This window comes from Telmatherina bonti, assembly GCF_933228915.1.
Source record: "Telmatherina bonti genome assembly, chromosome: 15".
Classification (NCBI taxonomy): Eukaryota; Metazoa; Chordata; class Actinopteri; order Atheriniformes; family Telmatherinidae; genus Telmatherina; species Telmatherina bonti.
The window spans coordinates 32,973,320-33,000,474 of NC_136613.1; the positions used below are offsets into that span (position 1 = coordinate 32,973,320).

General features: G+C 40.5%; 2 protein-coding genes across 2 annotated transcripts in view; one reads left to right on the forward strand and one right to left on the reverse strand.

Moving 5' to 3' along the window:
• Positions 1-26,417, reverse strand: LOC306766106 (lanosterol synthase-like; the record flags this gene model as incomplete). The annotated part of the gene is made up of 22 exons (XM_079253714.1): positions 1-138; positions 268-346; positions 473-643; positions 745-825; positions 904-969; positions 5,440-5,545; positions 5,795-5,891; positions 8,726-8,875; positions 8,964-9,014; positions 9,164-9,235; positions 9,326-9,382; positions 10,450-10,477; positions 11,409-11,506; positions 14,169-14,287; positions 14,566-14,674; positions 14,940-15,075; positions 15,170-15,266; positions 19,076-19,197; positions 25,158-25,266; positions 25,369-25,507; positions 25,697-25,865; positions 26,404-26,417. The coding sequence occupies 22 exons, from the start codon at positions 26,415-26,417 to the stop codon at positions 1-3; spliced, it is 2,208 nt and encodes a 735-aa protein (XP_079109840.1).
• The window catches only part of LOC306766146 (lanosterol synthase-like), a gene marked incomplete at both ends in the record, with an annotated part of 122,532 nt that overhangs the window by 43,438 nt on the left and 51,939 nt on the right, over positions 1-27,155 (forward strand). The gene's annotated exons all lie outside the window — the stretch shown is intronic.

Here is a 27,155-nt window from a genome sequence, read left to right on the forward strand (position 1 = left end):
TCACAGCTTCACCTTCCCAGCCAGCGGACTGCTGGGGTAAAGCTGGGTGAAGCGACCTAGAGTCCAGACTGGGAAGACGTTTCTGTAGGAGGTGTAGCTAATTGCACAGCTCTTGTTGAACACACCTGCAATGTTCTCCTGGATAGGAGGAAAACACATAAATCTACTATTAATTTCACATAATGGTTGTATCATGTCATTGTTTGGATTCATGGCAGAGTAAAACCAGTATGATGTGAGTTTATGGGATGTAACATGCAGATTCACCTGGGGCCAGTCTCCATTGGGCTGCTGCTTATCAATCAGGAGTCGAACGCCTCTCTCAATGGCCTGCTTGTTGGGATGTCTGTTTAAACACAAGAGACGATGGATGGCAACACTTCATTCTGACCAAACGCCATAATCAAAGTCTGACCAATAGTCCTTCATGTGTCTGAATGCAGAGTTAAACCCAGTCTGAGTTATGCTTCACCTCACAGCCATGAGTCCCAACAAAGCCCAGCAGGTGTTGTGGATCTGAGCAGTGCTGCTCTGCATGTAGCGACGTTGCTCACACGACTCAAAGTCCTCCCCCCATCCGCCGTCCGACATCTGATGGTCCAGCAGGAACTGGCAAGCTTTCTGAACCTCCTCACACACATCCCTGATCACAAAGAACACAGCCATGTCATCTCATTTCTCCTGCTCAGAAGCATCAAGTGTTCTCAGAGCTTTTTTTTTATACTTTATCTTTGTTCAACTTACTCCTTGCTGTAGATGTGGCCCATGCAGGCAAAAGCTTCCAGGCCAAACCAGGTTCCATATGTGAAACACACTCCCCAGGAGCTGAGCACAAGTAACAAGAAGACTCAGCATGAGCTGTTTGTTCGGCTTCAGCTGGTAAAACATCAAGTGTACACCCACCCTTCCCAGGATCCATCAGGTCTCTGCATCTTTCTGCAGTACTGCAGACCGTCTCTTAGAGTGGACCTGAAGAAGAAACAAAAGTTTCCTCTTTAACCTCAACAGTTACCAGAAATGATATACAACCCTAATTCTTAAAACATAGATTGTGTCTAAAATAGAAATAAAATCAGAATATAACAGTTTGTAAATCTCATCAAGCTACATCTTATTCCCAGTAGAACATTAACATCATCTCAGATGTTAAAACATTTTCTCATTTCTTGGAAAATCTGAGCTGATTGTGAATCTGATGCAGCAACACGTCTGTAAAATGTAGCTCCAGGATGATGTTTAGCATCGTTAGTATCTCCTCTTCTTCTAACATCTGGAAACACCTGGGAAGTGAGGAGAGCAGCTGCTGGAATTTTGGGAGAGGAATGTTGTCCCATTCTGGTTTGATGCAGGATTCCAGCTGCTCTACAGTCCTGGGATCTCATTTATAAAACATTGCCTAGGATCTCTACTAAAAGTATTCTTATACTTTTTATACCCAAAAGCTGGAAATGGCATATGCCAAAAAGAATCCAGATTTATAAAACCATGCACACGCACTCCCACATGCAATTTCCTCTTTCTAAATCACACCTGCCCTCAACATTGGTGTACAAGATTCCATCTTGTGTTCCGTCCTCTACACACCCGCATTCAGCCATAAATGGTCGACGCAAAACCCCTCACGAATAGAAATGTGTATTTAAATGAGCAACTGATCAATGTTATTTCATGGTTTACAATGACAACGATGGAGAACAAGGAAATGCACTTTCACCAAGGCAGACATCAATGTGTTGGTCACTGAGGTGAAGAATCGAAAAATATTTTGTGTGATGGCAACAGTAGAGGTGAAAAATAACAGGAAGTGTTGTGGTCAGCTGGGCAAGTTTATTTGTTCAGCACAGTTCAACAACACGGTGATTCAAAGAGCTTTATAGAGACTTCAAAACATTAAAAATGAAAGATGTCATTTAAAATTAAAACAAGAAAGCAAGGAAAAGAAAATAACATTAAATTAAGACTTAAAATGATCATTTCCAGCTTTAAATAAACATGCAGGTTTGTACTTAAAATAACCTTAAAATAGCTTTGAATAAAAACCAGTGAAACGCCACTGAGAACAGGAGGGTCTTTAACCTACATGTTCCAGCTGATCTGAGGCTTTCTGGGAGTTTGTTCCAGACATGTGGAGCATAGAAGCTGAATGCCACCTCTCCATGACTAGGACTAGTTTTTCCAGGTCCTGCTGGGACATCAGTTCTTTTACCTTCATATTATCTTCAAGGGAAAGTAAGCGGACTTTTCTCTTAATGTGTTTTTCAAAATGTAAGTCTGAGTCCATCACTAGACCCAGATTTCTTGCATGGTAGGTGGTTTTTAGGTGTACAGAATGAAGCTCTGTGGTGACCTTTAATTGTTTCTCTTTGGCTCCAAAGACGATCACTTTAGTTTAGTTTTTGCTGAAGAAATTTTAGGTAGATCTAGTCATTAATCTCCTTGATATATTTACCAAAATCCTGCACTGGTCATCAGTCATCTCGTGAGATTGCAATATAAATCTGCGTTTCATCTGCATAGCTGTGGTAACTAATGCTGTTCTTCTGTATGACCTGCGCCAGTGGGAGCATTTAGATGTTAAACAAAAGACACCCCAGGATGGAACCTTGTGGAACTCCATATATCATCCTTGTCTACTCAGATGTAAAATTACCTATTGACACAAAGTTCTTCCTGTTCTCTAAGTACTTTTTGAACCAGTTTAGTACAGTGCCAGAGACCCACCCAGCTGTCCAGTCATTGCAGTAATATATTGTGGTCAACTGGATCAAATGAAGTACCGAGGTCCAGTAAAAGACATTTTTCCTTCATCTGTATGCAAACATCTGTCATTAATAACTGTTCAGAGCAGTGTCAGTGCTTTGGTGGTGACTAAAACCAGACTGGAAGACATAAAAGATGTTGTCAAGTTAAAGATATGTACACAATCTATAACAGATCAGGCTCCATGATCTTTGAGACCTTTTTGAAAAAAACTTGTTGGCAGGATGTTCAGACAGCAAGAGGAGGAGTTTAGCTGACGTAAGATACCCCCAGATCTTTACTGTTAATGAGATAAAAATGTGTCATGATGTTTAAACAGCTTGTCTGATATTCTGGATTTTGTCTGAAGAATTTAGGAAACTTATTGCAGGTCTTGGTGGAATAAAGTTGAGGTGCTACCAACACAGGAAGGTTTGTTAACCTGTCCACTGTAGCGAAGAAGACCCAAGCATGATGGCAGCTTCTGGTAATAATGTCAGAGAAACAGGACTTTTTGCATTTCTCAGATGTAAATTATAGGAATGCATTTTCTCTTCATTCAAGCCATTACATACCCGTGGATTTTTTTGTCTCCATCTGTGCTGGGCTGTCCAACGTGCTTTCTAATTTATTTACCAGTGTGGAATTTCTCCATGGAGACTTTTTTCCTTCCAGAGAATACCTTCGCCTTAGTGGGAGCAATAGCATCCGTAACATCTGACATTTTTTTCCTTTAAACTAGTGACAAGCTCATTGACTGAACCCTCTGACAGGGAAGGCGTTAACAAAAAGACCTGGTTAAACGTCTCACTCGTGTTTTCAGTTATACACCGTTTTGTGATCGCCTCCATTGAAACATGTTTGTGAACAGGGATGTTACTCTCAAAGAAAACACATTATTGGTCAGACAGGCCCACATTACTCACATAAACCTTGGGAATGTCCAAACCCTTTGAAATCTGCAAATCTAGAGTGTGTCCTTTAATGTGTGTTTGCTCTGTTATATGCTGAGTCAACCCAAAGCTGTCCAGACTCTTACTCAGGTCTGAAGCTCCTTTGTCCTGAGGCCTGACAGTAAACATACGCTCCAAATCAACGCAGATCATAGACGGCGCGGTTCACTTAAATCATCACAAAATGCTGCTCTGTCTCCAGGGGGCTATAAATGTTTAGAAACATGACTCTGCATGAGGCCTTCGGCTGGAGAGCCACCCCCCCTCTCCTGTTCGCTCTGACCTCACTGATAAAACTGAAGTTGGGAGGGATTGACTCGATAAGAACAGCTGCTCTGTTACTTTGGTCTAACCGAGTTTCAGTTAAAAACCTAAAATCAAGTCTGTGCTTGGTAATAAAATCATTTATTAAAATGTTTTGCTTGCTGAAGACCTGACATTGAATAAAGCAAAGCTGATGGGTTTAGAGCTGCTTGCCTGTGTTTATGGGCACGCTGCAGCCCACAGGGTACGTTAACTTTACTTGGAGGCCTTTTAGAAAACAGCTCTCCACGTTTGAGCAGAACTACATTTCTACTTCTGTTTCCTAACAGTACAGGGATTTTTCAACCTTCTAATAAAAAGAAAAATCATGACTGTTGTTGTCCACGCAGCCTGGACCCTTCACACCTCACACAGCTGACTGCAGAGACGGAAATGCAGCCGGTGTGGTTAAGCAGGAGGGGCTGAGTGCCATACCTCTGGCTGCTCTGGTGGGGGGTTTATGGGAGACAAAAACATATTGGTCTGGGGGGTCGAGCTCCATCATATGCTTGGTGAATTTTAGGCGAGGGGGGGAGAAGGGGAAAGGGAGAATGGCGATGACCTGTTGGTAGTTTTATAGGGTGAAGGTCCACCGTCCTGGTCCTTGGTGCAGTTAAGGGGGTTGGGGACAAATTAAGATCCATCCTCTTGTCCTGGTCCATGTCCTTCCTTTTTGGGGCTCTCTCTGGGTGGGGGGAAATGCAGCTCATGCTCTGGGTTCTCACTGGGTTTTGTTTGGTCTACTCTGTTAGATAACGCCTCCTGTATCTCAGTCTTGGCACCGAGCACAGCGGGATGACGCAGGACATGAAATAGGTTGGAGGTGACCAATTCCACCCCTCACTTGTTCAGATATATCAACCATTTGCCTTAAAAAGATGCTTGTATTCCCAAAAAATGTTTAAAAAAATTGTCAATAAAATGCAGTTTATTGTCAACATATGCCGACATAAGCCCCTTATCAAGTGCCAGAAATCGCCCAAATCTTTCCTCTCCCCTACTGACAGGAGGTACAGGTCCATGGATGAAGGGACCGATGACCAGCAGAGGAGACAAATAAAAGTAGGTTTTGTGACCCCGTTCAGTACATAGATGTAAGAGAACAGCTTTTGGGAATCTAAATCTGCTTATCAGCCGTTCATCATCTTAGGCCAGGAAATCTTTGTGGTCCCTAAAAACTCTCCCCATCCTGATCCTGAACCCGTTGACATAATCCACTGTGAAGGATTACACACGTGTCACTGCAACGTTTACATCTATACTCAGTAATTACACTCATTGCTGCACACAAAGAGTCTAATAATGACGCCACGCATGGGTCGAATGTGGCTTAAATTCATCATCGCATCAGCAGTTTTTCTGTCTCCAAAATGTTATGACAGAAAGTTCAAAGTTCAGTTAAAATATTTCTAAGTCATAAAAGGAAATATGGGTTGTTCAGTACCTTATCTCCTTGGCACGGTGATGTGGGTAGTTTTTCTGGAAGTGTCTCAGAGCCTGTACTACTGCAGAGGTACACTCCACATATGTATAATCTATCATTATGTCACCTACAGACAGAGAAAGAACACAGTGGAGAAACGAACACAAGACTTTACAACACACACTGGATCCTCGTTTTACTCCCTACGGATGCTGGTGAGGTCCTAAATGTTTTCCATCCTTCTGAAGTTTGGTTGTTTTCTGATTTAACATCAACACCACAGGTAAGTCAAGGTCCTGGCAACATCAGCAGTGGCCAGCAACAACTTTTTATTCCATTCTGTTGATTGGAGGTTTCATGCTATGATCAGACCTACCAAACACCTCAGAGGGGTTGAGCAGCTCCAGGAGTCTCCCTCCTCTCTTAGTTTCATATGTGGCAAACCCACCGTCTGGGTTTCTCATGCTCAGCAGCTGCAAAGATACGACAGAAACATGCAGACACCGTGAAAATGCTGCAAACTGACAACAGAACATAACAGGAGGCTGAAACAGCTCTGTTGTCTGAAGCATCTGTTTAACCTTAACTTAACTTATATCTGTCATTTAATCATTTATTTAGAATTTACTGACTTTATTCTTAAACGCTGCACACAGGTTGATGTCACCTGAAGTTTCAGCTTTCTGTTGCCAAGGAACAGCAAACACAGTCAGAATATAACAGGCTTATCCACCAACGGGCTCAACAATCAAAATAATGAGCATAAGAACATTTGGTTTGTCTCTGTGATAGACTGGTGTTCTGTCCAAGGTGGAACGTAGATAGCCTAAAGCAGGAATGAAAAATGACGAATGAATTCTAGGACATTTACTTAATGCTATCACCATGCGGTGATCTCGGAGGTTTGTGTTTTATTTCAGCAGTACAACATAATAACAACATAATAACTGCGTATCTGCAGTCCAGCTCTATTGCAAAAGGTGCGTTATGAAGATGAGACTAAAAATGGCCATGGATTGCTCCGTTTTCCTCATTTTAAAATGATAAAAGTGTGATTAAAAGCAATCTGGATGTAACACAATGATAAAAAATTCCAGTCTTGTTTGTGAAAGCAACATTTCCTCTGTCCTGGTTAACGGTTCAGTATGTAACAAAATCAACAATCGTTGACGGAAAAGTTTTAATAAATCACTGAAACCTGTTTCTATGGGTGTCAAATCACTTTACTGAAATAACTGTTTCATTATCTACGAATGAGCCATCATATCTGCTGCAAGACGGATGCTAAACAAGCCATCAACAGGGGAAGCATCACTGAGTTAATATGCAAAAGTCTTCCTGTGAGGGTTTACCAGCTTTGACAGCAAAAGTTTCGTCCCCCCTGGTCTCCAGTTGAGTCTCTGGGAAACTAAACGTCCTTTACTGGAGGATGTCAGTTTTCTAACAGGCTCATAAGTTTGTACAAGTTAGATAAATAATAGGATGAGAGGCAGACCCAGCTGTAGGAACAAAGTAGAAGTGTGGGGGTACAATTATTCAGGGGGTCATAGGTTTTTAACCTACATTTCATATTCCTCAGGATAAACAGTGGCTCTGTGGCCACTCCTACAGTATTAACATTTCATATCACTGAATTCATATCATCATATATCCGGGTTGGACTTTAACATGTAGCTAAGTAGCTAAGTATTTTGCATATGGCACTTTATTATTTATTTTCCTCATATATTAGTAGAGATCCATGTTATCACAGCTTTATGTTGCCTAATTAGCAACACTTTATATCCATAAATGTTGCACAACAAAGAATGTTTTCATTGCTAATAAAGCAATCTTTAACCCTTTCATACATAGTGGTCATAGGACACATATTTACAAGTTTTATTCTTGCAGATTCATGAATGAGGATGGTATTTTTTTAAATAAACCACTTCAGTGGTGGTTAATGATTAATCCAATACGTTTCCACTCCCTGGAGAATAAATAAATAGATGATATAATTGAACGTAACGTAATTACACAAGTTTGTCTTTACGATAAATAGGAAAAGAAAATGATGCAGTTATATTTTATAGAAGATTTACATTATATAATTATGATTATATATTATTTTAGAATATTTTATAGAATACAATAAATTAAATCATCATGATCAGTTCTAAATATCACTAATAAACAAAAAGTATCATTGCATATGTCTGCAGAGGTAAAATACTGTGTTTAAAAAATGTTGCATTGGTTTTTTTTTTTTTGGTAATTCATGCATTAAAGGGTAGTTTGAATAATTCATTACACGATCACTCCTGAAAACACTCGCATGAAACGTACCACTGTGAACCCCCCACCCACCTGGATTGGGGCTTATTTTAATTTTTGAAAGGTGGAAACCAATCCACACAGGAGCGTTGTGCTAACAGTTGTTGTTGTTTCCCTTTGGGTTCGTCCTTCTGCGCCACAGCGAATCATCGCTCGGGTGAACTGGCTCATGTTTTATGCCAGATTCCCTTCCGGACGCAATCCTCTGCATTTATCCAGGCTTACCAGTTAGCAACAGTAGCTCTGATTAGCCTGACCCATCTAGAGTCTTTATTTTAAAAACAAAAAAAAGGGACTATCGACAAATGTGCCGGCTTTTTCTTGTGATATTGGAGACTTTTGGAGTCTAATGTGAAAGTATGTAGTTTAATTCACTCTGTGCGAAAGCCCCTACATCGACCAAATCAGCAAAAAGGCAACTGGACCTGGAGCATATTCATTTGACCTACTGACCCGCCCCGTCTGTCTGTAATCGACCAACACATCGTCTTTGTTCTTTGATTGGATTGTTTGATTGACAAATGAGGATGGATAGGTTTCAGAAAAGATGGAAACTCCAAAAATAAAAAATCCAAATAATTAAAACAAAACTTTGGTTTTAGTTCAGGGTGGGCACAACTGACTCCATGGGTGGGCACGGCCCGCCTCTGCCCACACATGACGCCGGGTCTGGTGGGAGGCGACAAAGCCAATGGTAAAATCTTAAAATCCTTTTTCAAACATACCTGGGATGCAATGTAAAGATGGAATTTACTCGCTTTTCTAGGTTGCAGTTCAGATTTAAGATGTTTTCTGTAAAACTGTAGTCAATTGATTTTTCTAAGTAAGATGCAACAGTTTGGGTGTGAGGAGATAAAAGAGTTTAACATGGATTCTGTACGTAACCATGTACACACACACACACGCCTTTTAATCGTTATGTCTTATTGACTTTTCAAAGCAAAATGATCCAAAAACAAAAAGCATAGAAAAGGATTTCCTTTGCACTCACCACATTGACGGCATCATACAGACGCTCGGTGGAGACGGGCTCCCTGATGGAGGGACAGAACTCCTCCAGCAGCATCAGAGACTTCAGACCCTCTGCTGTGCAGTCAGACACTATCCAACCACAGTCACGAGTACTGAAGGGGAATCCTCCCTGACAAACATGCACACACACATACATGGATCTGTTTTTGGAGGGAATTTAAAAACAAAGTGTTGGTATTACGTGATATTAGCCGTACCTTGCTCATGTGTCTGTAGTATTTCTGGTATTCAGGAGGATTCTCACGTATCTGGACATCATTAAACATGTATGGGAGAAGCAGACATTCATGTCACAGTTGTGATCTTTGGTTCATCTGAATGCCGTCAGTGCTGCCGTAAAGAGACTATCAAGTGTAGTGTTTGTTTCCACTGGTGGCTGAGATGCTGTTTAATGTACCTGTGTGATGGTGAGAAAGTGATGCGCTTCACTAAGACACTCTGCCAGTTTGGGCTCGTTTTGGGCTCCTGCCTGTAAGACCCCCACACACTTCTTCACTCAGTATGACATGTTGTTGCAAACTTTCACTTAAAACACTCAAAGTCTGGCAGAAAGTTTTACCTCAAGAAAAGCCTGAACAGCAAAACAAGTGTCCCACAGCTGAGATCCATTTGTTCCCTGCGTGGAAGAGAAATGACAAGAAACTTGTTTTATAAGCTCAAAATAATGCTTACCAGAGTTACAGGCACTAGCCTCTAAATATCTACTGTGTTCAGCCCTTAACATTAACCCATTTAAAAAGGGAGTAAAGTCAAAAACATATGCATTCGTTTTGAAAACTTGTCCTAGAGAGACAAAGTTAAAGTAGCTTGGGAAAAAGAAATTGGAGAAATTTTACCTGCAGACACTTGGAAAAGTATCATAGAGCAAACACATAGATCCTCTCTCTGCATTAGAAATGGCCTGATCCAGTTTAAGGTTATTTTTAGATTGCATTATTTTAACAATAGACTGCCTAAATTTTACTCTGATGATGCATCATATTGCCCTACATGTCAATATTCTCCTGTCTTTTTGAGACACATGTTCTGGTCACAGCTGTCTTTGCAGTGATTCTGGTCCTTCGTTTTCAGTCACTCTAAGCAATATTGGGCAAAATAACACCACATAATCCTAATGATAGCTGTATTTGTTGTGGTTAAAGATGAGTTAAAGTTGTTCTGGCTTCATAAAAATACAGTTGCCTATGCATCATTGCATACTCGCCATGGGACAAGGAGAAGCTGCATTCAGCTTCTATGCCTCACATGTCTGGAACAAAGTCCCATGGGCCTCAGATCAGCTGGAAAATGCAGGTTAAAGACCCTCCTGTTCTCAGCTGTGTTTCAGTAGGTTTTATTCAAAGCTATTTTTAAGTTTATTTTATGTCCAAATCTGCATATTTCTTTAAAGCTGGAATTGATAATCATTTTAACAGTCTTTATTTAATGTTATTTCCTTTTCTTTGCTTTCATGTTTTAATTTTAAATTATGCTTCATATTTTGTAATGTTTTAATGTCTCCTTAAACACTGAAGCACAGAGGACCATAAAAAAAATGAAAATATGAATTTAGTAATACTAAGAGGTAAAAAAAAAAAAAAAAAAAAGGGTGTTTTTATTTATTTAATTCATGAGCCTCTTCCAGATGTCATAACCTTCCCTAAAAACAAGTCTTTGGAGGTGACACAAACATAAAATTCTGACCTGCACTTTCATGCCATCCAATCCCAACCTGGAACATGGAAAAACTGCAGTCAGTTTAGCACATCGATACTTGTACATCTTTGGCTCACATTATATGATCAATGCAGGTTATGTAAAATGACTATTTTTCTTTAAAGTGGAACTATTATGTGCATTTCAGGCTAATTTATTTTTATTTCTGAGACCAGAAGGGCTGGGATTGATCGAGTTATTGTCACAAATTGCTTTATTTACTTCAGACTGATCCTCTCCGTAGGCTGTCAGATCAGCCTGCGGGCAAAACGAGTGGATTGAGACTCTTCCACATTAAGTCCCGCCTCCCGCCACTGCACTACATCGGGAGCGCGCACCGCAACTGCTTTCGCCGTCATTGTAACATCTCATAAACAGAAGGATTAGGCTAATATGAACTCAATAAAAAAACAAAATACCATGTCAACACATAGCATACAGCCCTACATGTTGGAACCTGAATCAGAGCCTGAAAACGAAGTGGAAAACAGCAACCCACAGCAACGAATGCAGCAGGATGTCTCTCTTTGGTAAATTCACCAGCCATCGTTGGAAATAACTTTATCCCACGTTCTCCACCCGCCTGATGTATTTGTACATGCCCTTGTTAACCAGTAGAAGGTAACCAAACACCGAACCTTATCCCCCGGGACGTCACAAGGATTTCCAAGTAGAGAAAACTCTCTAAAATGACGCGTTTTTCGTTGCCATGGAAACCGAATGGCGAGAGTGCTGAACTCAAACTCAAACATGCGTTTAAGTGATAAAAAACGGTGTCGTTCACATGTCTGATGAGGATTCAACACTGTAACACGGTAGAAAGCTCAGATTACTCAAAATACCATAATAGCACCCCTTTAATTTTTTATTCAGCCATCTCTATGAAAAAGAAGTTCATGAGTTTTTTTTGTTGTTGTTAAGGACCTTTTAGTTGAATGTTGACTGACCAGAGGTAGTCGGGGATCCTGGATACATGCTCCTGAAGGTCTGGTGAGGAGGGACCGTTTACATACCAGTGAACCAGCATATTGATTGTTTTGGGGATCTGGAGAAAAAAAAACAATAACATAAAAGAGATTTCTATGTTTATAAGGTGAGAGGTTCCCAGGCCAAGAGATACCACAATTCTCCCAGGTGTCTCCCTTGGCATGAACGTGCCCAGAACACCTCACCAGGCTGGTGTCCAGGAGGCATGCTGAACAGATGCTGAGCCACCTCAACTGGCTCCTCTCGATGCGGAGGAGCAGCGGCTCTACTCTGAGCCCCTCCGGGATGACCGAGCTCCTCACCCTATATCTAAGGTAGAGCCCTGCAGAGGAAACTCATTTCAGCTGCCTGTATACGAGATCTCGTTCTTTCAGTCATGACCCACAGCTCATGACCATAGGTGAGGGTAGGAACGTAGATCGACTGGTAAATCAAGAGCTTCGTGTTCTGGCTCAGCTCCTTCTTCACCATGACAGACTGGTGCAGAGTCCGCATTACAGCAAACGCCTCACCAATCTGCCTGTTGATCTTACGCTACATCCTTCCCTCGCTCATGAACAAGACCCCAAGATATTTAAACTCCTCCTCTTTGGGCAAGACCTGACTCCCGGCCCGAAGAGGACAATCCACCCTATTCCAGCTGAGGACCATGGTCTCAGATTTGGAGGCACTTTACACTCTGCTGCGAATTTGCTCAAGCTAGAAATGGAGATCGCAACCAGATGACGCTAGAAGAACCACATCATCTGCAAAAAGCAGGGACCCAATCCTGAGGTCACCAAGGCGGATCCCCTCAACACCGCGGCTGCGCCTAGAAATCCTATCCTCAGTGAGTCCAAGCCTCACTGAAAAGGAATCCAACTTAATGTCAGCAATGTGGACCAAGCTCTGACACCTGTACAGGGACCAGACAGCTCAAACAAGGGGGTCCAGTACTCCATACTCCCGGAGTACACCCGACAGGAGCCCCTGGGGCACACGGTCAAATGCCTTCTTCAAGTTCACATAGCACATACAGACATGTAGACATTGAGAGATATGTAGACATGTAGGCTAACTCCCATGGACCCTCCAGGACCACAAATAGGGTGTAGAGCTGGTCCACTGTTCCGCAACCAGGACAAAAAACACACTGCTCCTCTTCAATCCGAGATTAAACTATCCAGTGGACCCTCCTCTCCAGGACCCCTGAATAGACCTTATCGGGGGAGGCTGAGGAGTGTGATCTCTCTGTAGTTTGAGCACATCCTATGGTCCCCCTTCTTGAAAAGGGGGACCACCACCCCAGTCTGCCAGTCCAGACGCACTATTCCTGATGTCCATGCGATTCTACAGAGGTGTGTCACTCAGGACTGCCTCACAGCATCCAGAGCCTTAAGGAACTCCAAGTGGATCTCATTCACCCCCAGGGCCCTGCCACCAAGGACTGAGGAAGTCTTCGAAGTATTCCTTCCACCAATCCACAACATCCTGAGTTGAGGTCAGCAGATTCCCAGCAGTACTCTGTCAACCCTGTGGGCTTGACAGAGCACTGCTTCCCCCTCCTGAGTTACCGGATGGTGGCCCAGAATTGCCTCAAAGCAATCTGGAAATCCTTCTCCATGGCCTCGCCAAACTCCTCCCAAAACTAAGTTTTTGCCTTGGCGACAGCCGAAGCCGCATCTCACTTGGTCTGTCGATACCTATCAGCATGCGTCCCAATCACTCCCCACCAGGTTTCGCTGTCATTGCTCACATGAGCATTGAAAAAGGGAGTCCTCAGAAGGAGCACCTGCCAATACTCACTCCAAGGACTCCAGAAAGGGTGGGTACTCTGAAATGCTCTTCGGTGCAAAAGCACAAACAACGGTCAGGGCCCATCCCCCGACTTGAGGGCGGGGGGAAGCTATCCTCACCTCCACTGGGGTGAACCCCAATGTGCAGGCACACAGCCGTGGGCCAATGAGAATGCCCACACCCGCTTGCACCTCTCACCATGAGCAACTCCAAAGTGGAAGTAGGTCCAGCCTTTCTCAAGGGTACTGGTTCCAGAACCCAAGCCATACGTTGAGTCGAGTCCAACTATATCTAGCCAGAGCCACTCAACCTCGTGCACAAGCTCAGGTTTCTTCCTCGCCAGTGAGGTGACATTCCATGTCCCTGGAGCCAGTTTCTGCAGCCAAGGATCGGACTACCAGGGTTCCTGCCTCTTGCCATCACCCAGCTCACATTGCACCCAACCCCTACGACTCCTCTGACAGATGGTGAGCCCACAGGAGAGATGCAGAAGTGGGAAATGAATATTTGCTTTAAAATTTATGTTTATTTTGTGAATATTATCTCTTTTTGTCTCAGTCCTGTGATGGACTGGCGAATTGTCCTGGGTGTACTCTGCATTTCGCCCAGTGATTGCTGGGATAGGCTCCAGCTTCCCTGGGACCCTTAATTGGACTAAGTGGTAAAGAAAATGGATGGATCTCACCCCCATGAACAGCTCTTAGCTTAACACCTCACCCACACCCCCAAAATTCTCTCATATGTGGGCGACTTAAATGACACTTAGAGCTCTTTAGCACTTCACACATTTCAAAGGTGTGAAATATGCCTTACGAGTCAACAGCATCTGCATTTTTAAAACGCTTTAAATAAAGATCTATATTTTTCTTTGTTCATAACAGTAAATTTTTCTATCTTGCTTTAATTTCATGTCTTTTTCAGTGTTTTATGCAAGTATTTGTTACCACTGCCAAGCCAATATATTTGGTGAAGTGGTCCTCAGCCTGGATGTGTTGGTACAGCTCTTTGACAGCCTTTTCTCTCAGTGTCCGGCTGTGGTGGGCTTCGTACATGTTCAAAACCACTAAAAGGAAACAGTATTACATTGTTAGGAAGAGCTGTAAAAGAGACTGCTGAACAACATTTCTCATATTTGATTAAAATAACCTTTAATCACAACCATGTTTCATATGCATTCAGCACATTTTGCGAGGAGACTGGTAGATAAAGGATCTCTGATGTATCATTTTGGTCACAGTGTTTGATAACATAAAAATAATCACTTGAGCACACAAATGATTATTGGCTGCTCTTGTTCAGATGGTTAGTCATCATGGTGTGCATTGTGCTGTGTACACATACTGTAGGCGAAGGTCAGCAGCGTGCTGTGAGGTGTGTATATGTCACATGCTGCCACATTGTTCCTCTGAGCTGGCCAGTAAATGGTGGAATAATCCTGGACATACAGTTCCTGGAGGATGAAGACCATGAAATAAGTCATTTAAACTTCAATCTAAATATTAAAAATAAAATATTAATAACACTTGTCACCAATAAACCTGCATACTTTGTGTAAGGAAGCTTTTCTGGGGTGAACAGCTAAATGAATCCTTTTGATATATTATAAAATAGTAAATTTCAACTAATAAAACGACCTGGGAACTCTTGGATATTCTATCAAATATAAGAATGTACTGAGCCTGGCGCCCTCCAGTGGTTCATGGTGGGTCTTGCACCTGTCTGAGGCTGAGAACCAGGGGGTCTTCCTCTGCTGTCAGCCTGACAGCGTAGCAGAAACTCATGGGAAGGTAGACCTGACGACAGTGACACCACAGAGTAGAGGGGTGGGCTGGCATCCAGGTGGGGAGCAACCTGAAACAGACACGAATACGTCAGCTGCTCCTCAGCACTAAGAGAGAACGGTGCATCTCTGCTGAAAGAGAAAACATGGATGGCTGGTTCTCACCACATCTCTGGTAGTAATGTGTTCATCCCCTCCCAGCTGTAGACATTTAAAACAGACAACCAGAATTTACCCCATGATGGAATCCCGACAGCCCCGCCTGCAAACCAACCACACGGAGAGCTTCAGTATTTCAGCTGATATCGTTTCACCACATTGTTCTGAAAAACGTGCATTAAATTGTGCAACAGTATGACTGAATGAAGGTTTGTTGTCTCAGGAACCTAAAACTATACAACTTGAAGCAAGAGATACTGACAAACATAAACATAAATAAACAATAAATAATGTAAAAAGTGTCATTAAAATGTTAAGTATATTAACCCCCTGAGTGATGGTTAAGCATTTATTGAAAGTTAAAAGGAAAACTGAATTCAATTCAATTCAATTCAATTCAACTTTATTTATACGGTGTCAAATCATGGCAATGCCATCTCAAGACGCTTTACAGACAGGAGGAAAAAAAACAAGAAACATAATGAAAGCCAATTCATAATAGCCTATATAAGGAAATCAACAGATTGAGTTGGAAGATCCAACTCAATCTCCCATCCTGAGCAAGCACACTGGCGACAGTGGGAAGGAAAAAACCCTCTGATTTAACTAAAATAATGACTTCATCTTAACCATCCACCTGTATCTTAGACCCTCTCCCAACGAGCCTCTTTAAGGACATTTTCCTCTAGCTGATACATCTCTACTAAATCTTATCAATATGTCTTTAGTGACAGGATAAAATTGCTGTAATCAAGCCTTTACTTAAAAAGCAATCTCTGGATCCAGAGGTGATAGCAAATTATAGACCTATATCTAACCTCCCGTTTATGTCCAAAATTCTGGAGAAAATAGTTTCCGCTCAGCTACATGCCCACCTGAGCAGAAATAATTTATGCGAGGAGTTTCAGTCAGGATTTAGAGCTCATCATAGCACTGAGACAGCATTGGTGAAAGTTACTAATGACCTTCTTATGGCCTCAGACAAAGGACTTGTGTCCGTACTTATCTTGCTTAATCTTAGTGCTGCATTTGATACCGTCGATCATAACATTCTGTTACAAAGACTAGAACAGGTGATTGGAATCACAGGTACAGCGTTAAGCTGGTTTAAATCATATTTATCTGATAGACTTCAGTTCATTCATGTAAATGACAAGTCCTCCTCCCAAACTACAGTAAGTCATGGAGTTCCTCAAGGTTCCGTACTTGGACCAATACTCTTCACGCTATATATGCTCCCTTTAGGCAAAATTATTAGACAGCATGGAATAAACTTTCATTGTTATGCAGATGATACTCAGATATACTTATCCTTTAAACCAGATGAAACAAATCAGCCCAATAGGCTACAAAATTGTCTCATAGACATAAAGACTTGGATGTCTAGAAATTTTCTCCTCTTAAACTCAGATAAGACTGAAGTAATTCTCGTTGGATCCGAAAAACTCAGAGCTAAATTTTCCGGTTTTGTAATGAACCTGGATGGCATTACTTTAGCTTCCAGTGCTACAGTGAGAAACCTTGGAGTAATATTTGACCCTGACCTGTTCTTTGGCCCACATATTAAGCAGGTTACTAAAACAGCCTTCTTTCATTTACGTAATATAGCCAAAATTAGGGACATTCTGTCTCAGAGTGATGCAGAAAAACTGGTTCACGCTTTTGTTTCTTCGAGACTTGATTACTGTAACTCTCTATTACTGGACTGTCCTAAATATGCCCTGAAAACCCTTCAGCTGATCCAGAATTCTGCAGCCAGAGTCCTGACCACAACCAGCAGGAGAGATCATACTTCTCCAGTTTTAGCCTCTCTTCATTGGCTACCTGTTGAATCTAGAATAGAATTTAAAATCCTTCTTACATATAAAGCCCTCCACAACCAAGCACCATATCAAAGACCTCATAGTTCCTTATATACCAAGCAGAGTACTTCGTTCGCAGACTGCAGGCTTACTTGTGGTTCCTAGAGTCTCAAAGAGCCGAGCAGGAGGCAGAGCCTTTGGTTATCAGGCCCCTCTCTTATGGAATAAGCTCCCAGTTAGTGTTAGGGAAGCAGACACCCTCCCCACCTTTAAGACTAGGCTGAAGACTTATCTTTTTGATAAGTCCTATAGCTAGGGATGGTTAGCATCCCTTAGTTATGCTGCTATAGGTCTAGCCTGCTGAGGGACATTTCCTGATACACTGAGCTTCTTTCTTTTTCTCTTTATCTCTTTCTTCCCCCCCCCCATAACAGTGTTGCATCATTAACATGTATGTCTCCTGTCTCAGCAGGTCTCCCTGGCCGGGAGTAGTCTGTTGTCTTTCTGTCCTCTTCCCACCACACAGCAGAGGCAGATGGCTGCCTGTCCTGAGCCGGGTTCTGCCGGAGGTTTCCTTCCTGTTAAAAGGGAGTTTTTTCCTTCCCACTGTTGCCAGTGTGCTTGCTCAGGATGGGAGATTGAGTTGGACTCAACTCAATCTGTTGGTTTCCTTATATAGGCTATTATGAATTGGCCTTCATTATGTTTTCCCCTTTGTCTGTAAAGCGTCTTGAGATGGCATTGCCGTGATTTGACGCTATATAAATAAAGTTGAATTGAATTGAATTGAATATTTAAATATACTAAACTTTGGCAGATTTTCACAGTGTGTTTCTCCCTAATTCACTGCTCATCCTGCATCCTGTCTCTTCTCTGAGATCTTTCTTGCTCTCTCCTCTTCTCTCCTTCCTTTCCTCGATATCACACATCTTGCATGGCCATAAAGCAAAACTCTGCTGTAATATGATGCCCAAGGCTGGAAACCAAAGATGTGACATATAATTTGTCAGCCTCATTGTGCTGCAGGGAAATGACAGTTCAGGAAAGAGCATCATAAATCAAAATGAGTCAGTAATACATCATTTAAGGTTAGAAAGTCACATAGTGTTACTTAAAGCTGGGGTAGGTAATCTTGCTCAGTGTGCCGGTCATTATTCTTCCAGGCCAGAAGGTGGTGCTCATCCACCTTAACCTTTGTGTTAAACGTTTATTCCTTTGTTAAAAGAAAAATATCAAGCTCATGTTTAGTGTGGAAGTGAATAGCATGGCTACTGCTCATTAGAGATGCAATCCTTATTCATCTTGCCTTGTAAAGCTACAGAGAGCATTCCTTGTAAGTAAAATGCAATATAGAAATGAGTAGGATGCTTTATACTTTACAATTTGAAACGTTCATGTCAAGTTACTTACAATGTTGATACTTTACAGTTAGTATACAGTAGACCGAATGGATCGAGTTATTCACTTACAAATACTGTTTGTTTACAGTTTTCACTCTGTCAACAATGTGAAGGACACGTCAATAAAGAAGGCATATACCTGGCATTTTGTTGGAGAGTTTACCTGTCTGCATAGCTGCATGCAGTCAAGGCAGAACACTCAGAGACATGTTTTTTTTTTTACTCTGGGTGAAGTGGTTCCTTGTCCTGATAGTAGTCTATACATTTTGTAATCATGAACAATAAGAAATGTAGTAAGACCCTCAATTTCCTGTAAATATGTAAAAAGTCTGACCAATCCAAACGTTTGGGCCGAATGCAGTTTTTGATATCTTATATGTCGTAAGCTTCTTCATGGTGGAGAAAATGCAGGAAGGATTTCCCAGACCCGGCTCGGTTCAGTTGGATTGCGCAGGGAGCAAAATCAGAGGGGGTGGCAGGGTGCTACTTTCAGATCTTGCTAGCTCCCAAACATTACCTACCCCAGCTTTAAGGACAAGTAAACAGCATCCCTGTTGTCTTTTTCATTTTTTAAGGTCCTGCAGAGGACAGGATTAGCCTGAAAACAGCAGCTGAGTTGGATTAAATGGGTATAAAACAAAATTTTGTCAATGGATATTTTGGAATTGCTCATGCATAACATTTCTGGACCTGTGTGTTGGCAATCCCACCTTTACTGTGGAGGTTGTTCCTGCCACGAACCATATCTGGGTCATCAGGATCCACTCCCAGGATCCTCAGTGAGATGTAGTTCAGTGTCGTGCCAAACACAGTAGACTTATCTTCAATGTGTCTGCAGGGAAACGGCAAACATATTAAAGGATCTTACAGAGGGGGCGTTACAATAAACAGACAATGAAAAGAGTGGGGTGTTCAGGGCTCCAAAGAGACTTCAATTAAAGAAGGAAGAGAACGTCACTTATTTAAGGCCTGTTTTTGCTGGATGTTGTTACAGACCACCAAATGCTACTGTAATGTATTTGGATCAAATATGTGAAATGTTGGATAAGGCATGTGAAATGGGAAATGATATTTACTTCTTGGTAGATCCTAATATAAATTGGAAGTCTACTGATTATATATTGAAGATTAAGTTAATTTCTTTTGCTAATATTTGTAATTTGTCTCAAATAGTTAAGGATTATACGAGATTAGATTTAAAAGCAGATGGAACATACTCAAAAACTCTTTATCGATTTAATTTTCACAAACGCAACAGACTCATTTTCACAGGCTGTTTCTATTCCAGTTGGCTGTAATGATCATAATATAGTAGCAGTTAAAAGAATAACTACAGTACCCAAATTGGGTCAGAAATTTATTTGTAAAAGGATATTTAAGAAGTTTGAGGAAGATGATTTTATAGAGGAGATAAGAAATGTTGATTGGTTGGAGGTTACACAGCAACGAGATCTTGACAGGGCTGTGACCATTTTCAATGAATTGATAAGTAAGGTTTTAGATAAATATACTCCTATAAGGAAACAAACTGTTAGAAGTGTCTTAATTCCATGGTTAGATCAAGAGCTCAAAGAATATATAAGGTGAAGAAATCAATCTAAGGTGGAAGCAATTAAAAATAATGTTGTGGCTCAGTGGCATAACTATTGTAAATTAAGAAACTGTGACAAAAAAGAATAAAAAAAAAAAACAACTAATGTACAATCGAAATAAAATGAAGGATGCTGCAATGGATAGTGCAAAGGTATGGGGAATTCTGAATGAAGTCATGGGAAGGAAAATAAAAGGAAATACAACATCATTAGAAGCTGATGGAATCTACCTTACCAGACCAAAATAAATAGCTGAATATCTGAGAAAATGTTTTAAAAATAAAATATTAAAAATCAGACAAGTCATGGATTTGGATCAAGATAAGAATATTTCATTTGAATTGATGAATGGTATGATGGCATCAAAAGAGTGCACATTTAAATTTAAAACCATAATTGAGGACAGTGTGGTAAAAATATTGCAGGCAAGTAAAGATAAGCCCTGTGGAATAGATGATATTGAAGTTAAACTTTTAAAGATGGTAACCAATTTTATTGCTCTCCCTATTTCAGATATAATCAATTTAAGTGTACAGCAGATGCAAAAATAATACCTTTAATTAAGAATAGCAAGGAACAGTTTTCAAGCAGCAATATCAGACTAATAAGCTTGTTACCAGAAGTGAGTAAAATTATGAAAAAAAAGTTATGTATGATGAGGTACAAGAGTATTTTGAATAAAAGGGGTTAAACTAGGGCTGGGTGATATGACCTTTTAGTAATATCCCGATATTTTTATGCCATGTCACGATATACGATATATATCTCTATTTACCTTAGCCTTGAATAAATGCTTTGGTTCTTACAATCACATCAGTAAGATGATTTTGTGTCTTCATTAAAACATAATTGTTCATACTGCATTAAGATATGCTGATTTTAAACATTCATGCCAAAAGGATGAAATTGTAATGAAGCAAACTGATCAAAACCGCATTTATTGAACAGTTAAAGCAGTGGCAGAAACATGTCATTTTAAAACAAAATAAAGTGCCTTTGCATGATGTAATAAATACAACGTATGAAAATAGGTGCTCTCGGGGGGCACTTTTCAAATGATGAACTATTATAAGGCTTTGCTTTATGGATATGTTTTTGAGTTGTCGTGTATTTTTTTTAATCGCAGGGTTTAGCGTAGAAATCAGTCTTATAATACAGGCAGAATGTCCTCGTATCGTCTCCAATAAACGACTTCAGCCAGTTTTTAATTCAGGATTTGATTCCCACTGCTTTCTGTACTTTCTAGAGACATGACGAGCCAGATAAATATGCTTGTGTCACACACACAGTGGATGAGGTAAGTTAATGACAGAGGTTGTGAATGTAATTAAATATAATTAATTATTTTTGCGTGACGTGAAAAACTTTGCAATTTACGTCCCACTCTGTAATCCAGAGCGGGATCAGTGGCGGATTTGGCTGTTCATTGTGACTGTAGGTGGAGTCGTGCAGGTGTCCTCTCTGCTCCTCTGACTGGCTGCAGCTGCAGCCAGAGCGACTGGGTGCTTTAGGACGGGGAGAGACTCTCGTTCGTTACAATAACTTTACAATATGCACTTTAAAGTCAGTCGCCAAAACACCAGAAAAGTCTCCAATAACTCCAGTAAAAGTCACTAGATTTGTTGCTAGTCGCTTTTCACAAAAAGTCGCCAAATTTAGCGAGAAAGTGGCTACACACTGCCTCTCATGACGTAGCACGTACCTCACGTTATGTACGTGACTAGGTGCGCTTGCTTTAACTCTCTGTGCAAAGTCGAGGAGGAGTGAGAAAACCCTGCCCACAGCTAAAAACAACTGCGTGACAACAGGATACTTGAATATGACGAATATAGACATTTCCTATATTCACACAGGGGACTAGCAACGATATATCGAGTATATTCGATATATCGCCCAACCCGAGGTTAAACACAATTTATCAACATGCTTATGAGATGGGTCACTCCAAAACGACAGCACTCACTCAGATTACTGATCATTGGCTACAGGAGATTGATAAAAAAAGAATCTGGTTGGAGTAGTAGTATTGGATTTAAGTGCAGCCTTTGATGTTCTTGTTAAGAAGACAGGACTCTATTAGGACTATTTGTGGTTGCATTGTACCTTGGGTGCAATTTTCAGACCGACCACCAGAGGGCGCGGCCACTCGTGAGCTAAAATGTTCAATAATTGTTTTTTATTAGTTTGATCCTAAGCTACAGGGATGGTGGCATGTTCTTTGTGGGTTTTTATCTTAACTGTGCGTCCATGAGACAGGTGGGTGTCTTACAGTGTGATATAAAAGGTTCTGCATAAGTTTAATGGTCTTATGATTATGCTGTAAGCTTTATTTTTCTTGATTATTCCTGTTAGCACCAAAGCTAATGTGTAAGCTAACCACGACTGTCCGGCAGACTTCGTACATATATTATTATTTGATTGTGTATACCTCTTCATATGGGTGGAATAGCCCACTATGTTAGATTTTTACATGGTGCCAGACATCAGGAATGTGCTCAATCTTATCTCTGAATTCTGAATGGACCCATGCAATTAGTGGTGATTACTTTGAGGCCTATCCAGTGCCTTTAAGCAGAGCATGGCTGCTTCTTTATGTTGGAATTGACCTGCATTATTTCCGTTTATAATTTGGTTGTGATTTTATCATCTGTGAAGTTTGTATTACTAGTCTCATATCTTCTTTATTTTGTGTGTTACAGAACCACACCCATACATGTATGTACCATTTAGTACGTGAACCATGGCTGGGAATAAAAGAGCCTAAAGGATTCCCCTGGATTTTTTCTTGCATTTTAACCAATGCACACTCCCCGATCACACCAACACTGAACCAGATCAGCGTAGGAAAGTCCCCATTACAGTTCTAGATCATCTTATTTTGTTAAAGGGGTCCTATCATGGTATTTCCAGTTTTCTGAGCTTTCTAGCGTGTAACAGTGTTGAATCCTCATCAGACATGTGAACGGCACTGTTTTTTATCACCTAAATGCATGTTTGAGTTTGAGTTCCAGCACTCAACACGCCGTTCGGTTTTCATGGCGACAAAAAACGCGTTGTTTTAGAGAGTTTTTTCTACTTGGAAATCCTTGTGACATCCCGGGGGATAAGGTTTGGTGATTGGTTACCTTCTACTGGTTAACAAGGGCATGTACAAATACATCAGGCGGGTGGAAAACGTCGGATAAAGTTATGTCCAACGATGGCTGGTGAGTTTACCAAAGAGAGACATCCTGCTGCATTCGTTGCTGTGGGTTGCTGTTTTCCACTTCGTTTTCAGGCTCTGATTTAGGTTCCAACATGTAGGGCTGTATGCTATGTGTTGACATTGTATTTTGTGTTTTTTTTTTAATGAGTTCATATTAGTCTAATCCTTCTGTTTATGAGATGTTACAATGACGGCGAAAGCAGGTGCGGTGCGCGCTCCCGATGTAGCGCAGTGGCAGGAGGCGGGGCTTAATGCGGAAGAGTCTCAATCCACTCGTTTTGCCCACAGGCTGATCTGACAGCTTACAGAGAGGGTCGGTGTGAAGTAAATAAAGCGATTTGTGACAATAACTCGATCAATCCCAGGCCTTCTGGTCTCAGAAATAAAAATAAATTAGCCTGAAATGCACATAATAGTTCCACTGTAAAGAAGTTAGTTTGTTAAAGATTTGAAACATCTGCTGTCAAATTGATAGAAAGCTATCTTAGTAATCGGTACTACACAGTCTATTTTAATGGCAGCTATTCTGGGGTGGAAAACACGAGTTGTGGGGTGCCCCAGGGCAGTTGTTTGGGACCACTTTTATTTTCCGTCTTCACAAATGACTTTCCACTTGTATTGAAACATGCGACCATGGCAATGTATGCAGATGACACAACATTAAGTGTATCAGCAAAAAATGTAAATCAGCTTAATATTATGTTAAGCAAGGAGTTGAAATTTGTTACATAATGGATTACTGAGAACAAATTAGTAATTAATGTAGGTAAAACAAAATGTATGGTGGTTGGGTCTAAATATTCTCTTGAGTCACTATCATTGTGTTTAACTATAGGAAAGAATGTGATTCAGCAAGTAGAAGAAGTAAATTTATTGGGTGTAATCATAGATAATAAAATGTCTTGGAACAGCCAGATTAATAATATATTGCAAAAAATGAGTCGGAGTATGGGAGTAATAAGAAATTGCAAAAAATTAATTCCTCAATTGCTGACCAAATGATTAGCTCAATCCTTAGTATTGTCTTATTTAGATTATGTATAAGTTGTTTGGTCAGGTACAAACTAGAATATTTTACATAAATTACAAGTTGCACAGAACAAAGCAGCAAGGATTGTATGGCTGTCCATACAAAGTTAGTGTAACTTGAATGCACAATAATTTAGCATAGTCAACTGTGAAATACAGATTGAAGTATTCCTTATTATCATTTATTCATAATATTATAGTTACAAAAAGTCTTGAAATGATTTACAGGAAGTTGTCATTTTTTTCTGATCAACACAGTTTCTGATCTGCATGAGACAGATAAGTGGGATGAGGTGTGCTCTGCCTCTAGGCAGAAAAAAATCAGTTTCAGCGGGCAGTATTTTATCGAGCTGTGGTTGCATGGAATGGGTTGCCAGGATTTTTGTAACTGGAAAATAAAACAAAAATATTTTTAAAAGAAACTTAACCTATTTTTGTTTACAATACAGACATGATAATGACTAGTGTAGTTAATATTGAAGTATATTTAGTTAGTTTATTAGAGCTATTTTGTGAATGATTAGTAATGTTTTTTCTTTGATGTTTTTTTCTTTTATTTTTTTCTCTCTTTTTATTGAGCTGTTGTATTCTATGTTTTGTTTGTATGTTTATGTGTAATTGTGGGTGTGCATGGTGTATAAAATTTTTTATACATTGTAATGTGATATAGATGAGACCCCAGGAAGAATAGCTACAGATATTTCAGTGGCTAATGGGGATCTGAAATGAATTGAAATGTCACTGAGTTTATTTCTGCCAATCAAACTGCTCTTTGTGGATGTGCTGAATTAAGATTAATATATCAGCCTTCATTGTTCCTGTATCTTTTTTCCTCATTGTCTGGCCTTGATGATATCACAGCACGTCTTCACAAGGTCTTTAAATAAAAGCATGATGAACATGTGCTGCTTATTCTTCTTCCACGCTTAAGGGTGTGGTTGGAGTTCCCTGACACTGTTGACTTACAGACCCCAGCCTCCATCTGGCAGCTGAACCGAGCGCAGGTACCTCACCATCTCCTTCTTACAGACCTCAGGCAGAGGGATCTTAGCCACATGACACGTGATGAGGAGATCTGAGCAGTGTATTAAACAGTCAGGGATAAACAGACATTACTGTGAAATCCCTCTTTATTTATTTGCTTATGTCAGGTGTGAAGCAGAAGAACTTCATTTACCTGGAATAAAGAGAAGAGGTCCACCACAGTCCCCCGCCCAGTGACCATCCTCGGCTTGGAGGCGACTGTAAAAGTTCATACCTTTTAAAGCAGCATCCACAGCCGTATGGACAGCAGGGGAGTTGGACACAAACTTACTCTGTGGGGAGAATCAGAAATAATCATGTGTTTTAGAAGTTCACTCAGTTGTTCTAACAAGTCTGTCCATTGGTTTCAGGTAGATTTGCTTGTTAAGAACTTAAACTTGTAGTGAAAGATAAAAAGTGAACATTTTACAGTCAGAAAGACTGTTTGATTTTACCACCAGGAGAAAACAAATGAAGCCTACAGTGTCCAGTCCGAGAGAATGTGCTTCCAACATGGTCTGCTCTCTGTCTGGAGTGTCCTGATGCTCCACATAGCACCACGTCTGCCTGCCCTCCACATTAGTCAGCCTCCAGCGGCTCAGATCTGTGGCTGCTGCTGTCCTGTAAGGACCCCCTCTCCTCCGCAGAGACCTGAGTGGACAGAGATCATTGTGTCTCGTGATTTATTATATTCTAAGTGTATTTTTAGTGTTATTAACCAGACTACTTTTATGCTGAGACCTTATTAGAACATGTGAAGCTGAGAAAATGCAGAAATGTTTCAGTTGCTTAATTTTCCTTTCACTCAGAAATGTATTTTGTGCCGTTGATAAATTAAAATGAATGTTGCTTGATTTTAATAAATTCAAAACTAATTTTCTTTCATTCATTTTCTGAAACCACTTAATCCACGTAAGGGTCGCAGGGAAGCTGGAGCCGATTCCAGCCTTCAGGTGAGAGGTAGGGTACACCCTGGACAGGTCGCCACTCCATCGTATAGCCAAAACTAATCTAAATTTCCTAATTGTTTGTACAGAAATGACTGTATAATCAAAAATTTAACTAAACAATACATAATATAGTGTGAAAACAGGTGTTTCTTGTTTAAGGTGAATTGTTTTTAAACTGTTTTAATTAAGGTTGTTGGAGCTAAAAGAAAAAAAATGCCAGAGAAGAAATAGATACTCACATTCCCTCGGTCATTGCTCCGTCTGATGAATCCAGAGTTGAGCTTTATGAATGAAGATTTTCTGACTTGTGTGCCAAAGTAAATGTGAGAGGTGGAGGGAAAAGATCAGCGGCTAATCTCACAGGAATGCAGATAAGGACATCACTTTCATGAAAGGGCTTCCTTCTGCACTAACAGCAGTCTGAACAAAGTCAAATTATCAATCATATATTCATACATCTCTCCCTTAATATATACTCACTATAAAGTTATTTTACTCTACTTTTAACTTAACTTTCTGAAATGAACCTTTTAATGCTCAATGAGGACACGTCAGGCTAAAACAGTTTTAGATATGGTTTATCCATGTGTTTACTGTATGATCTGCTGTGGAAAAGGTCAGAGTGACTATTTTTCTACACTTTTAATCTCTTCAGATTAGAATTCTGTAAACACATCTTGGGCTTGATTTTCTTTCATACCATGTAAAAATATAAATTTCAGAAAAAAACGTAAGAGTGGTGGGATGCTCCCTTGTCAGGTTCATGTTCATACATATGGAAAGAAGAGCAGTGTGGGAGATTCCAGTCTCATTTTATCCATCAGTTCTGTATGGTAATGCAACTTTGTAAAGTTAAGCCATGTTGGCATGTTTTTTGTGTGAAGAGTGAAGTGAAGTGAAGAGCTTTTTTCTCAGCAACCCTTTTAAGCGAGCAATCATTTGTCCATCTTTTTAAAATTTTCTTGCCAAAAATTTAAGAGTCTGAGATGTA